Genomic DNA, 13,311 nt, shown 5'->3' on the forward strand with positions numbered 1-13,311 from the left:
TGTGAGCACAGCCTGGCTCCCTGCCGCCCCCCGCCTACCCCGGCACAGCACCAGCTGGCCCTCTGGGATGCGGCAGGCCAGAGAACGGTGCATCCTCACTGTCCCCGAGCAGCCCAGGGGGCGGGGCCCTCCGTCCCACTGTCCCTCTGACCACCAGCCTGCGGCAGGCGTAGTCACGGACGCAGGCAGCCCTGGGGAGGAGTGGAGGCCCAGGCCTGGGGAAGGAAGGGTGCAGGGCGCCTCCCCGAAGGGAGGGGCCGGGGGCCGGCTGACTGCAGCTGTGTCGGGAGCCACTGGAAGGTGAGGCTCAGGGGGTGGCTGGGCTCCCCGACCCCCTGCACCTCTGGCCGGACAGGCCACACCTGGCCTGCGCCGGGCGGAGAAGGGCCGACACTCGCACACACAGAAGGCCCCTTCTGGCCCTGATGCAGACTGCACACACGTGAGTGGGTCCCCGCAGAGGAGAGCCGCACGCCCCACCCACCCAGGCCGGTCTCCCAGCCGTTCCTTGCCGGGCAGTGCCCCACCCTATCGCACCCTCTACGTCCTGGCGGGGAAGGCACCCGGATCAGCACGTGGCTCTGTTTGTCTCACTTCCCCGTCATCGCTGGACCTCAAACCACACGCTGACCCTTGACTGGAGCCAAGGTCCAGACCTCAGGTGAAGCCATGGCCACGCTTTGCCCCAGTCACGGGGGCGAGCAGGCAGTGGGTCCCTGTCAATTCAACAAGAAATAACCCCACGTCCCGGGAGGGCGAGCAAGAACTCAGCAAAGTAAGAGCCCCAAGCGCCCGCCTCCGTCCACCAGAGACGAGGCACCTGGGCCTCCCCCAGTGGCAGCTGACGGCGACACCCACAGTCCCGGGCAGCTGCCGTGCGCCAGTGAGGGGCTGGTCACAAAGCCGCTGCTTTTTAAGAATAAAAGTATCACCAATGTATCCGGGAAACAGGCCTCAGAAAACGGCACGCATTCAATAAGATCTGGGCCCCTTTGGTAAACAATCGTCTACAAAATCCAGTTTATTATAAAGTCAAAATGAAATCAAATCCAAGTTTCCATGCTTTTTGTGTGTAAGTCCTTCTGGTTTAATTTCTCAAATTGGGTGACTCTGACCCCTAATTTTCCAATTTCACAGTCCCTCGTGGTTTTCGGTTCACGGTCAATGCAGCTCTCTTCTGGGTGGAATTCTGCCAGTTGCGCGTACATCCACCTTCCATCCTTCTGTTTCTCACCTCTGATGCTCAGTGAGTCACGGACCAGCCCTCCGGAGACTGGGGCGGGGGGGGGGGGGGGCAGGTCAGGGAGGGCCCCGGGGCGGTCCCTCGGGCTGCAGCCTGTTACCCCGCACCCTCTCCAGAGCAGCAGCAGGCAGGTGACACTGCAGCAGGGGGCACCTGGCTGAACCGCAGCAGGACCCTCCCGGACAGCCCCTCCCCCCGCTCTGAGGAGGAGGCCGGCGCCCCCAGCTGGTCCTGGAAGCAGCTCCTCCGTCAGTGGCTTCTGGTGGCTGAGATCAGATCCGCTACTTTCTAACGTCTCATCCTGCGAACGGGGTTTGACTTCATGCAAACGGAAGAGAAAACGTTCTCTGAGGTGTTTCCACTGAGGCTCTTAATCAGAAGAGCGAACAGCGGGCAAAGGGCCACAGGCGCGCGCCCGGACCGTGAGCCGGGTCTGTCTCGGAGCGGAGGTGTCACTGCACGGGCGAAGTGCAAAGAGAAAACCGACCCCTGACCCTGGGAAAGCGGCAGTCGGGGGTCCCGCAGGGCAGGGCACGGCGGCCCCAGGAGGCACGCCCACCCCCTAACCCCTGGACTCTGCGCCAGGCAGACGGTAAACTTAATTAATTAGTGGTGTGAGATGGAGGAGAGCGAGGCTGCCCAGGGCCTGACTCCGGGACCAGCGTCCTCAGGAGAGCAGCTCAGCGAGCACCGAGAGGCGGGGACGCACGCGGAGGCCAGGCCGCCGCAGGCAGAGGCCGCGGCCGCAGAATGCCCACAGCCACACCTCCTGGAGGAGGCGGGACCCCCGCCCCCGCCTCCACCCAGCTCTGCCGACACCCCGGCCTGGGCACAGCGGAGCTCACTTGGGAGCGGCAGCCTCAGACTGCACAGGAAAAGATGCCCGTTGTTTTAAGCCTCAGAGTTCACGGCCATTTGTGCCGGCAGCCCCAGGAACCAGACCGAGCGCCCTTGGCCTCCGTCGTCAGAGCAACCCGAGACTCACTCGGCAGCAGGTTGAACGCCAGTCACTTCACGGGGCCGATGGTCCCTCCACCCAGGGCCCCACGCTGGCCTCCAGGCCACTCCCGCCACACCGAGTCCGGGCACCACGGCCCCACGGCCCAGTGACACACTGCAGGGGCGACAGGGCGGGGGGAGGTCCCTGCCCCCGAGACCACGGCAGAGACAAGCCCAGGGACGAACCCCCGGTGGGGGCCACCACCACTCTGGGGCACTTGGCCGAATGCAAATGGATAAAAACACACTGTGGTGTGAAACGTCCCTCGATGTCCCTGGTGTCACACAGGTCACAGAGGAGTGAAGATGCCGCCAGGAACAAAGAGGGGGGAGAAGCTGAGGGAACCATATTACTGGGGGGGGGGGCAGGGAGGCAGCTCGGGGCCCTGGGCCGGGCACAGGCGTGTGCGCACTCACACGGTGCAGACGTGACCATGACACACCCCATGCACGTGACCCTCACCACAGCCCCAAAAGGCAGACCGCTGAGAGGCTGCAGCCGCGCACGGTGGGCGGCCCGAGGCCGTCCTGGGAGGGGAGAAGGGGCGTGCTGGGCTGGGCACACGCACACCAGCTCCGGGGACTCGGAGCTGGACGCTGGACAAGGGACGAGGTTCTCTTCAGATTCCCAGTTGCCGAACACCCTGGAACCCGAGGGGGAGAGCCAGGAGAGAAGGTGCCGGTGCCGGGCTGGGCCTCCCTCCATCTCCGACTGAGTCCTGCAGAGCCCTCACCCGCGGGGCTCGGGTTTGGGGGCCGGGCCTCCCTTCCCGGGGCACTGCCCCTCCCCTCCGTGGGCCCAGGCCCCCCACCCCAGTCCACAGTGGACTCCCTGCCCCGGGGCAGCACGAGTCCAGAGCAGGGGTGCACACGAGATGGGCCCGGTCTCCCCACGGCAGCGTCCAGGGGTCTCCGGAGAAGCAGCTCTCTGGCTGAGACGCCCGCCCGGAGACCCAGTGAACGTGCAGCCATCCACAGTCACACCCCACCCTACCCCCACCACACTGGGCGACCCTGGCCACGGCTGGAGAGGAGAGGGTGACAGACAAAGGCACAGGGCAAGGAGGGGACCGCAGGCCGAGGCCGCGGACAGGACTCAGAGCACACGCGAGGATGGAGAAAACGCCGGCCGGCTGGCCCTGAAGTCCAAGCCTCGCTCGTCACACGACAGTGTGGCCACCGGGGCCGGTCAGCGAAGGGCCACAGGCCTCTCGCTTACGTCTCACAGCTGCACGGGCGTCTGTAAGCATCTCAAAGTAGAGCGTAATTCTAAAACCCTGCGTGGTACATACGAGCTTTATAAAGCGCCGGTAATTTTTTTAAACATGACTCACCACACAAGCAAAAATATAAAAACTGAAAAGCCCTACCTTGTTAGGCTAGAAGATATTATAAAGAAGAAAACCTCATTTACAATAGCAGCGCAAAAATTACGTATCTATGAATAAACTTAACAAGAACGGCTCGGCTGTTCTAAACTGCGTTTTTCAAAGTAGTTTTGGAAACCACTCCGGAAAGGCTCAAAAACAGACGGGAACGAATGGAAGGACACCCCTGGTTCTGGGCGGGGCACCGCCACGGCAGCCCCCCTGAGACCCCCGGGCTCTCCAACCCGCCTTCCAGACGCGCGGGGGGAGGGAGTCAGGGGTTGGAGCGAGGCAGGAACACGGGACCGAGGTGGGCTTGACGGCGGACCTGAGGGAGCAAGGAGGAGTCGGCGCACGGGAGGATGAAACCACGGAGATTACCGAATGTGGCCGTGGATGACGTCCTTTTTTTTTGCCCAAATTCTGAGGGGAAAACTAAAATGTGCATATACACGGGCAGTAGTCATTAAAATGTCTTGTGCCTTGTACCTGTTCTTGGGTTTTGTAAGTATTTGTTACACAAAACTTCTGGGACCATGATGCATTCAAAAGTAAATGCTAAAATTATAATACAAAAAAGCAACTATCTGAATATAAGTAAATAAATAACTGGATTAAAAAATTAAAGCAGCCCTGGCTGGCGTAGCTCAGTGGATTGAGCGCGGGCTGCGAACCAAAGTGTCGCAGGTTCAATTCCCAGCCAGGGTACATGCCCGGGTTGTAGGCCACGGCCCCCAGCAACCGCACACTGATGTTTCTCTCTCGCGAGCACGCTCTCTCTCTCCCTCCCTTCCCTCTCTAAAAGTGAATAAATAAAAAAATTTAAACAAAAGATTTTCTTCTTGAAAGTTTGGCCCCAAGACACGGCACACGTTGCACCCAGCAATGTCGCACAGCACCGAGTCTGAAGAACGGGGAAGAAGGGAGTGAAGGAAAGCGAACGGCGCTGCAGGGCCCGTGGGACACCGAGGGGAACGGCGCCCCGGCGTGGGGGCCTGGGGAGGGGGGGGGAGGAAGGAACAGAGAGACTGTGTGAGCAAGGAGCGCCTCACAGCCATCTGAGCTGGAGCAAAGACACGAACATAAACACCAAAGAACTCCGAGCAGGAAGGCCCCGCAGGGACCCACACCGAGCACCAAGCCGAGCTATAACCAAACTTTCAAAAGACAAAGAGAATCATGAAAGCCACAAGAAAGAAGTAAAATGTTGCACTTGTAAGGGATCCCCAATCTGATGGTCGCAGACTTCCCCAGCTAACTGCCAACCTAGCAGAACCGGACAAACTCCTGGGAACACCAGCCTACGGAGACCAAATCACAAAGACACGGGAAAACTGGTCAGACTAACTGGTAAGGAGACTGAATCACGTCTCCCAACAAAGAAAAGCGTTGGGCCTTAGGGCTTTTCAATGGCGAATTCTGCCAAACACTTTAAGAACTAATACTAGTACCTTCCCAAAATTTCCCCCCAGAAAGTGAGGGGGAGGGAACAGTTCCTAACTTTTTCTACAAGGCCAGCATAACTGACACCCGAGCCGGAGAAAGACACCACCAGGAAGCAAACTGCAAGCCCTGGCTGGCGCAGCTCAGTGGACTGAGCGCGGGCTGCAAACCAAAGCATCGCAGGTTCGATTCCCAGTCAGGGCACATGCCAGGATTGCAGGCCACGGCCCCCAGCACCTGCACATTGATGTTTCTCTCTCTCTCTCTCTCTCTCCCTTCCCTCTCTAAAACTAAATACATAAAATCTTTAAAAGAAAGAAAGCAAACTGCAGAATAATCTTTATGAACACATACGCAAAGATGCTCAGCAACACACCGGCGAGCAGAGCTCGGCCGGCCGCACAGGAAAGGGACCGCGCACCCTGACACCCTGACACCCTGGCCCGGAGGACCCTGGTCCTGGGACGCAGGGACGGTCGGGCACACGAAATGCAGCGCACCGACCCACGCAGCACGCCCCACGGACAGAACAGAGGGTGGGAGAACCACACCATCTTCTCCACGGACGCAGTACAGCGGTCGACGAAATTCAACACCCTTTTGGTATAAAAAAAAAACACGCTCAACAACTAGGACTAGAAGAAAAGCACTTCAGTGTGATAAAAGCCACGTGAGAGAAGCCCGCAGCAAACACCGCGCCCCACGCAAGGCAGAGAGCTCCTCCTCCGGGGAAGGCAGGAACGCGCCTCCCCGCTTCGGCCCGGCACGGAGCCGGGAGAGCCGCGAGGCCGAGGAGGAGGGGACTCACGCGTGAACACCGCGGACGGACGTCGCTGGAAAGAGAAGGCGGGGAAGGGGGTGAGTGAAACCACCCCGTGTTCACGGACCGCAAACCCAAACACCGCGAGGAACGCTGACACGCCCCAAGGCCCCTGCAGAGTCGGCGCGGCCCCTGCCGACACCCCAGCGCCCCGTCCTGCAGAAATGCAAACCCCACCCTCAAGCCCGCCGAACCCTCCAGGGCCAGCCGCGGGCAGGCCAACAGCGTCGGGAGAGAACTTCGCACAGAGCCACAGTGAGCAGCACCGCAAGGTGCCCGCGCACAGGCAGGCTCACGGATGGATGGACGGACAGACAGACGGAGCAGAGGGGCAGGCCCAGAGAGCTGCCCTCGGTGACTGGGGACAAGAGCCCTGACCGTCAACAGGGAACGCAGAGCCTCTTCAGCAAGTGCTGCCGGGAAAACCGGACGCCACGTGCGGAAGGACGAGGTGGACCCTGACCGGTCACCGCACAGGAAAGGTGGGTCACGGTGGATCCCCGTGTTTCGGCTGAGATGAACCGCCAGTCGAAAGGACGGAGGGGCTCCTGCCAGCTGCGGTCCGAGAGCGCCGGGAAGCAGTGGTGCGCCCCCCACGAGGAGTTACCGAACAACGGAGTGTCGCCTCGGACACGCCAGCTGCTGCACACAGACTTTGTAATAGTAAGGAGGCTAATCACCATTCTGGAGGGAACATCACCCCACTGTACATGGCGCGTGGAGGGCTGAGTGGAGTCCCCTGCCAGGCGCCAGGCCCACGCTGCACGGGGCCGGCACCCTCCCAATGCCCCCAACCCCCTGGATGACACCCGGGGACAGCACACCTGCACCCACACTTCCTCCCCCAGGCTCTGGTCACGGCCCGGAGGCCCGTCCCTGGTGGCGGGGGCCCAGCCCCAGCCCCAGCCCCAGCCCAGAGTGCCCGCCCCACGCGGCAGATGCACAGCCGCCCGCTACCTGAAATTCCCGGCAACAGAGAAGAGCAGAGTGCCACTAGAACGACCGTGACCGTGTGTTTGGCCGTAGAACAACCTGCCTCTAGCTTCGTTCCCCTGAAGAGGGCCCCGAATGACACAGACCTGAGGTGTGGACGTCGGGGAGGCCAGCGGCGGCCGCCAGAGCAGACGGACACGCACAGCAGCCTGTGTCCCGACGCCGGCCCCTCCCGGGCTCGCCCCGTGGCCGACCCACGGGCCTCCTGTCCCCCGTCAGCCGGCCCGCCCCTCGGGAGGCAACTGGGGGTCCTTTCCTCAGTCTCCAACTGACTTGTTACATGGCATTTGCTTTCCCAAACAGAAAACCAGATCTCGAGAATGGCACGGTGCGGGCTTCCCACAGACCGCGCCCGTGAAGTCTGGTGGCCGAACCCCGAGAATCCGCGGTGAGCACACAGGCCCGCGCAGAGCTCGTCGGGAGAGACGCGGCCGCGGGCGCAGACTCGGGCGGGCCCATGCTCAGCGTCCTCGGAAAGTGCAGCAGCCAACGGCCTCATTGTTTCCAAAGCGATCATCAGCCCGACAGTTAGGAGTCCCTGCTATGGGGGGCGGGGGGGCGTCCTGCAGAGCCCTCTCCCCCACCGGCCAGCATTGCATCCCACGCTGTCAGCACAGACACGAAAGGACGAGGCTGCCACGGGGATGAAAGGCTTCCTGGAGCCTGCCCCTCGCGGGTCATCGGGTTGCTGGCGTGACCTCACCACCGCGGGGGAGCTGTGTCCATGGGGACCGGCGGGGGCCATGGCTAGGGGAGCCATGGTGGGGGGGGGACCTTACGTTGCCGTCCACTCCCGAGGGGCCGCTCAGCACGTACTCCAGCTGGAAGACGACGGCGAACGCCGGGTGACGGACCATCTCGGGCACTCGCAGACGGCTTCTCAGAACCAGAGCCTGGTTCCCAGAGCTGCGACAGGAGCACACGGCAGGGGCGCATCAGGGGTGGCTCCCCCTGCCTCACACCCCTCCCCCTCCGTCACCACCCCTGCGCAGCCAGCCCCACCCTGGGCAGTGGTGCCGCTGAGCTCCTCTGGGCCCCACAGGGAACCCTTTTTCCGAGTGGCCCACGTGGTGTCGGGAGGCGGGACCTGTACCGCCTGGTCTCCCAGGAGGCTCCACCCACAGCGCCAGTGGCTGCCGCCCTTGGAGGTGCCTCTGGCTCTGAGCCGGGAAGCACAGGCCGCGCAGAGCAGCAGACCTCACAGCGCTGAGGTGGTTGGTCTGCTGCCAACGGGCACAGCTTGGGGAGAGGGAACGCGGGTACCCGGGGGGACCACGCCCCACGTGCAAGAACGACTTCATCTCACGTGGGCGCCTGCTCACCCCTCCTAACCCCCGGGGGCGGGACTCGGGGCCCTGGGCGGGTACCTGGCCTTGGACGAGGGGCCGACCTTCCTGCTGAAGCTGGCCGAGCGCGTCAGGGCCACCTCCCGCTCGGGCACCAGCACCATGACCTGCGGCCTGTGCACGAAGCCCAGGCCGCTGTGCACGCCGACGCACAGGCGCCGCTCCGAGATCTCCAGGGCGCCGCCGTCCAGTGGGCCGCCGCCCTGCAAGAGCACAGGTCGGCTGGCATCAGGCCTGGGCAGAGGGGAGAGGGGCTCGCTGGCCGAGTCCCTGGGGAAGGGCACGCAGAGAGGAGAGGCCGGGACGGAAGTCTCAGCCCTTTCCAGATCGCACGGCACTCCGTCAGAGAGAGTCCCGGCAAAGGACAGGTGAGTCCGTCACTCGAAACCGACCAGCCGGGGGGCGTCTGCTGGGTAGTCAGGGACCTCCTCAGGCAGCACGTTCTTCTCCGAGCCGTGCCCCTCAGATGCCCGGTCACCAGGATCATGCCCTGGGTCTCCCAGGTTGAGCTGCCTTTCTCAAACTGGCCGCCGCGGACCTCAGCGCCGGTCCCAGGGCCGGGGGTCCAAGGCGAGGGAGCCCCCATGGAGGGCGGCACTGGCGGAGGCACCTGGCCCGGCCCTCACGGGGCTCGGGCACTGCAGACCTTGGGCGGACGGGCCGCGGGGAAGGGAACCTGTTCAGGCAGTCGGTCGCAAACCAACAGAAAAGGAATCCGCCCCAAAGTGGGCGCAGGATATTAAAGTGTTTCATCTTCAGAAAAAACGTGCGGGAGCGCTAACAAATGAGCCAGGAGAGTCCTCCAGGCTGTGGCTGTTGATCAAATTACGGGGCTGCAGGCGGATGACGCCTGGATCTCCGAGCGCTCCCCGCCGCCCGTTCATCACGCGGGGCGGGCGTGTGCACTGCCCCCGAGTCCCTGAGCGGGGGGGGCTCGCCAGCGGAGGTGGTGGGGTGCCCCGGTGAGGGGGCAGCAGACGCCCACGGACGGTGGGGGCGCACAACAAAGCGGTTTTACGGGGACGTGTGAAACTCAGCGAGGGCGCTCTCCCAGCACGTCCGCCGGCGGCAGAGCCCGCTCTGAGCGGTGAGGGGGCGGCGGGGGCCGCAGGGAGCACGTGAGCGGCCACTTCGACCCTCTCCGGGGGTTTCTGTCTCACACGGGACCACGTGACTGGCCAGGACGGCCACCTCACTTGTGCGTGTGCGTGCATGTGTGCACGCGTGCGTGGTTAATAACTGCTCACTGCCTAGGCTGTGGGGCGGGCACTGACGGACCACAGCAGTCAGGCCCATGACCGATGAATAAAGGACTGACTGCGTGCCGACACTTGCCCTCCCGGCAGGTGCGGTGCTGAGCCACTCGCGTCCCCGTCCCCTGGCGCAAACACTGCCGTGGGGACTGAGGCCGACCAGCAGGCAGGCCAGGAGCCCAGGGGCTCTGGCAGGGGTCTGGCCGGAGGAGGGGCCCTCGGGCAGGTGGGTCGGCGCCAAGGCCGGAGGCCCGAGGGTGCCTGCAGGGAGGACGAGAGGACAGGGAGCCACGTGCTCAGAGGCCGCGCTGGGCACGAGGCGCCACCCCGACGACAAGGCGAAGACAAGGCCCCGCCGTGTCTAGGTGCCCCCCACGGGCTCTCAGGGGAACAAGCTCACGCAGCTAGCCGAGTCCGACAGACTTGGGGGGCACCTGACCAGCAGTCTGCTCGGACGGGGTGAAATGACCGGGACTCGAACACCGCCTGGGACGGAGCCGAACGCCCTCGAAACGCCCTCTGCAGGAGTCGGTCAGTCCGTGCTCCCCCGGCCCTCACTCGGCGGCTCGTTTATTCGGTGGGGCCAGCTGAAGGTACATCCAAGATGACGCTAGCTCATGTTTCCAGGTGACGCCACCTTCGTCCCCGTCACAGTGAAGACAACAGTCCGGATTGCCCCTCTTCCGCCACAGAGAGGGAAAGACGGGCCCGGGTCCCCAGTGGGGGGACGGTGCCCCCACCCCGGGCAGCGGCATCGCCCCTGCCGACGACGGACAGTACCTCCCGGACGTGGTCGCTGGTGAGGAGTCCCAGCAGCTCCTCCTCGAATTTCTCCAGGGAGGGGTACAGCGTGACGAAGACCTCGTCCAAGTACCACGTGACCGACCTCTGCAGGCGGGGCTTCCGGAGGGCGTCCCCTGAAACGAGGAGAGCACGCGTGGGTCGGCGGTCCACGGAGGCCCGGGCCGCGGGGAGCAGCCCCTCGGGTGGTGGGGAAGGAGGCAGGGGGCCGTGCGGACGGGACACGGAGTCAGAACTCAGGGCGGTGCCAGCCCAGGGGCTCACCTGACGGCACAAACACACCTTGTATTTGAGGCCCGAGGCACGGCCTGGCCTCCACTGGGGCCAGCGTCATGACTGGCCGTCTGAGAGCAAGATGACAGGACGCAGGGGACGCCCGCTCCCGTCGGCGCAGCCCCCCTTCCACGCCTCCATCCCCTCCGGCGAGAGTTCGGCCGGCGGAGCCCTCCTCGCCTCGCCGCACTGACCTCCAACCCCTGGGAACAGGGAGCGTCCTCAGCCGCGCGAGGAGACAGAAGCACGGCCCGGGCCGGCGCCACAGGGCGCAGGGCCCTGTCCTGGCGCAGACGCGTCCTCGGACCCGAGCTGTTTGAGCACAGACGGGGACGCCGGCCCCGGACCCCCAGGCAGAGCATCCAGGGCAGAGCAGGCGCGTGAAAACCGCGGCTGCCAGGGGGAGGCGCTGCCCCCCAGAAACACACGGCCCCGTGGGGGCCCCGTGTCCCCGTCACCGGGACCGTTCCCGTTCTGGGCCTCTCTGTGCTTCGGAGCTCTTAGGATTACGTATCGTGTTTCTGCACGCAGGGTCTCAGCGTTGAAAAGGCAATGCCGAAGGTCAGAACAGGGGCGGACACGAGGACTCGAGGGGGAGGAAGTGCAGTGGAAGGCCCGCGGTGCTGTCCAGCCGGAGGCCCGGTCCCGAGCGGCAGAGTAACGGATACGGACAGGTGTGCCTGCGCCCCTCCTGGCAAGCGAGACCCGGCGGGGAGGTCCCAGCAGGCAGCCCTGGGCCGGGCGCTCGGGCGTTGAGCGTTGTCGCCGGCACCAAAAGGTCTTGGGTTTTATCCCCGTTCAGGGCACATGCCTAGGTCGTGGGTTCGATCCCAGATCAGGGCATGTACAGGAGGCAACCGATCAATGTTGCTCACATCGATGTTTCTCTCCCCCCTCCCTTCCTCCTCTCTCTCTAAAACAATAACATATCCTCCGTGAGGACTTATTAAAACGAAGTATCCACAGGCTCCCTCTGCCCCAGCAATGCCGCTTTCTGCACCCATTCAGCAAAGGAAGCAAGGCATTCACTCATCAGAGCGTCACTTATGATAGAGAAAAGTGAGAAACAATCCAATGCTCAAAAACGGGGGAATTTGAGTAGGCTGCGCATCCACACGAAGTGGGAACGAAAATCCAGTTGTCAAAGATAATTTAGTGGTCACAAAGTAACCGTAACAGTGGAGAAGAGAAAAACACACAAGCCTGCCCTCTCGATGCCCGTTCTACTTAAACACGTGCATTTACGTGTGTGTGTACGTGTGTGTGTCTGTGTGTGTGCACCTGCAGGCGGTGATCACGGGTGACTGTATTTCCCTCTTCGTGGTTCTCTACATCCTCCCCGTAACAAAGACGCGTGAGGCGTGGCGCCTCTGGGAAGCGTGTGTGTCCCTTCCGTCATGTCTGAGTGTCCGCGCAGCCCCGAGGACTCAGAACCAAGTGCAAGTGCAGTGCAGGCAGCTTTACGCACGACAGGCCGAAGGTGGGAACGACCAGGTGCCCGTCACGAGTGAGCGGATAAACCGATACGTGGTCGTCGGCCCGTGGGCTGCCTCTCGCTCGCTGCCTCGGGAGGGAGGGGGACCCGGCACGCGCTGCGACATGGACGGACCTGGAGGAGGTGGTGCCGAGTGACACGGGCCGTGCAAGGCATCCATCTGCCCAGGACGGGGTCGAGCACAGCGGGCGTCTTCTCTGGTCACCGGGGGGCCTGACGTCGAGCGTTGTGTGGGGGGTCCCCTCCGTTCTCCCCAGGGGAGCGGGTGCGGCCCCCGCCGGGGGCAAGCTGGGCTCCCCCACCCCTCGCCCCGCCAGAGCGCGCTCGGCTCCACTTCCACGGATTCCAAACCACCACTTACGGCGCTGCACACCGGCCGTGTCCCAGGCACGGCCTGCGTCCGGCCGGGCCTCCGCGCAATGGCCTCTCCACCCCAGCGGGGCCACGGGGCTCAGGCCTCCCCTGAGAGCGCGAGCTTCACGGACAGGAGCGGGAGCCACGCTCCCAATCAAACCCCCCCTCTGCAGCGCGGCGCCTGACGCCGCGGCCTCACGCGAGAGACTGGGAACCGAGCTCGGGCCGTCTGGGCGTCTGGTGCGCTCTTCCCATCCATGGCCCGGAAGCGGGTCTGGGCTGGGCGTCGGTGTTTCGAGTTTGCCTGCAGCTCTGCTGACACCTGCTGGCCAGCGCGGGGGTGCGGCGGCTCAGGCCCGGCCCGGCCCGGGGGCCGGGAGGCTGACGCAGAGTGGGCGTGCCGGCACCCTCACCCCAGCACACAGCGCTGACCGAGGGCCCCGCACCCTCACCCCGGCACACAGGCGCTGACCGAGGGCCCCGCCAGGGCGCCGGCCACGGCCGGGTCTCGGAGCCGCAGCTCTCGCGGTCTCTTCCCTCAATCCCAGCAGTGCCCGCGAGGCTCTCTCGTCTCCCAGGACCCGAGGCCCTCCTCTCCCCCAGAAGGGACAAATACTGCAGGGCCCCACCCACACGAAGTCACCGGAACAGTCTTGTTCAGAGGGACGGAGGGAGGGAGCCGGGGTGGGGGACGGGGCGTGAGCACTCAGTGGGGACGGGGTTCTGGTTTGGGGGGGGCCCGCTCTGAGGGCGATGGCGGGTGGTGGCACAACAGTGCGAATGCGCTTAATGCCACTGAGCGCTTCACACCAAAAAACCGTGCATTTCACGTCTCCTGATCACAATGAACAGATGGTAGTAATCCAGCCACTGATGCGGAGGTCTAGGAGGGTGACACGTGGCAACAGTGCTTTCCCGCCACGG

General features: G+C 63.9%; 1 protein-coding gene across 3 annotated transcripts in view; it reads right to left on the bottom strand.

The window, feature by feature from the left end:
* Positions 1–13,311, bottom strand: part of NPHP4 (nephrocystin 4) — a 65,488-nt gene that overhangs the window by 36,568 nt on the left and 15,609 nt on the right. For all 3 annotated transcript variants that reach the window (XM_036025225.1, XM_028511538.2, XM_036025226.1), the window contains 3 exons: positions 10,245–10,381; positions 8,233–8,414; positions 7,645–7,771 (listed from right to left, as the gene is read on the bottom strand). In XM_036025225.1, coding sequence (XP_035881118.1) covers positions 7,645–7,771; positions 8,233–8,414; positions 10,245–10,381 — 446 coding nt within the window. The remainder of the gene's footprint in view (positions 1–7,644; positions 7,772–8,232; positions 8,415–10,244; positions 10,382–13,311) is intronic.

The sequence above is a fragment of the Phyllostomus discolor genome, chromosome 5 (assembly GCF_004126475.2).
Source record: "Phyllostomus discolor isolate MPI-MPIP mPhyDis1 chromosome 5, mPhyDis1.pri.v3, whole genome shotgun sequence".
Classification (NCBI taxonomy): domain Eukaryota; kingdom Metazoa; phylum Chordata; class Mammalia; order Chiroptera; family Phyllostomidae; genus Phyllostomus; species Phyllostomus discolor.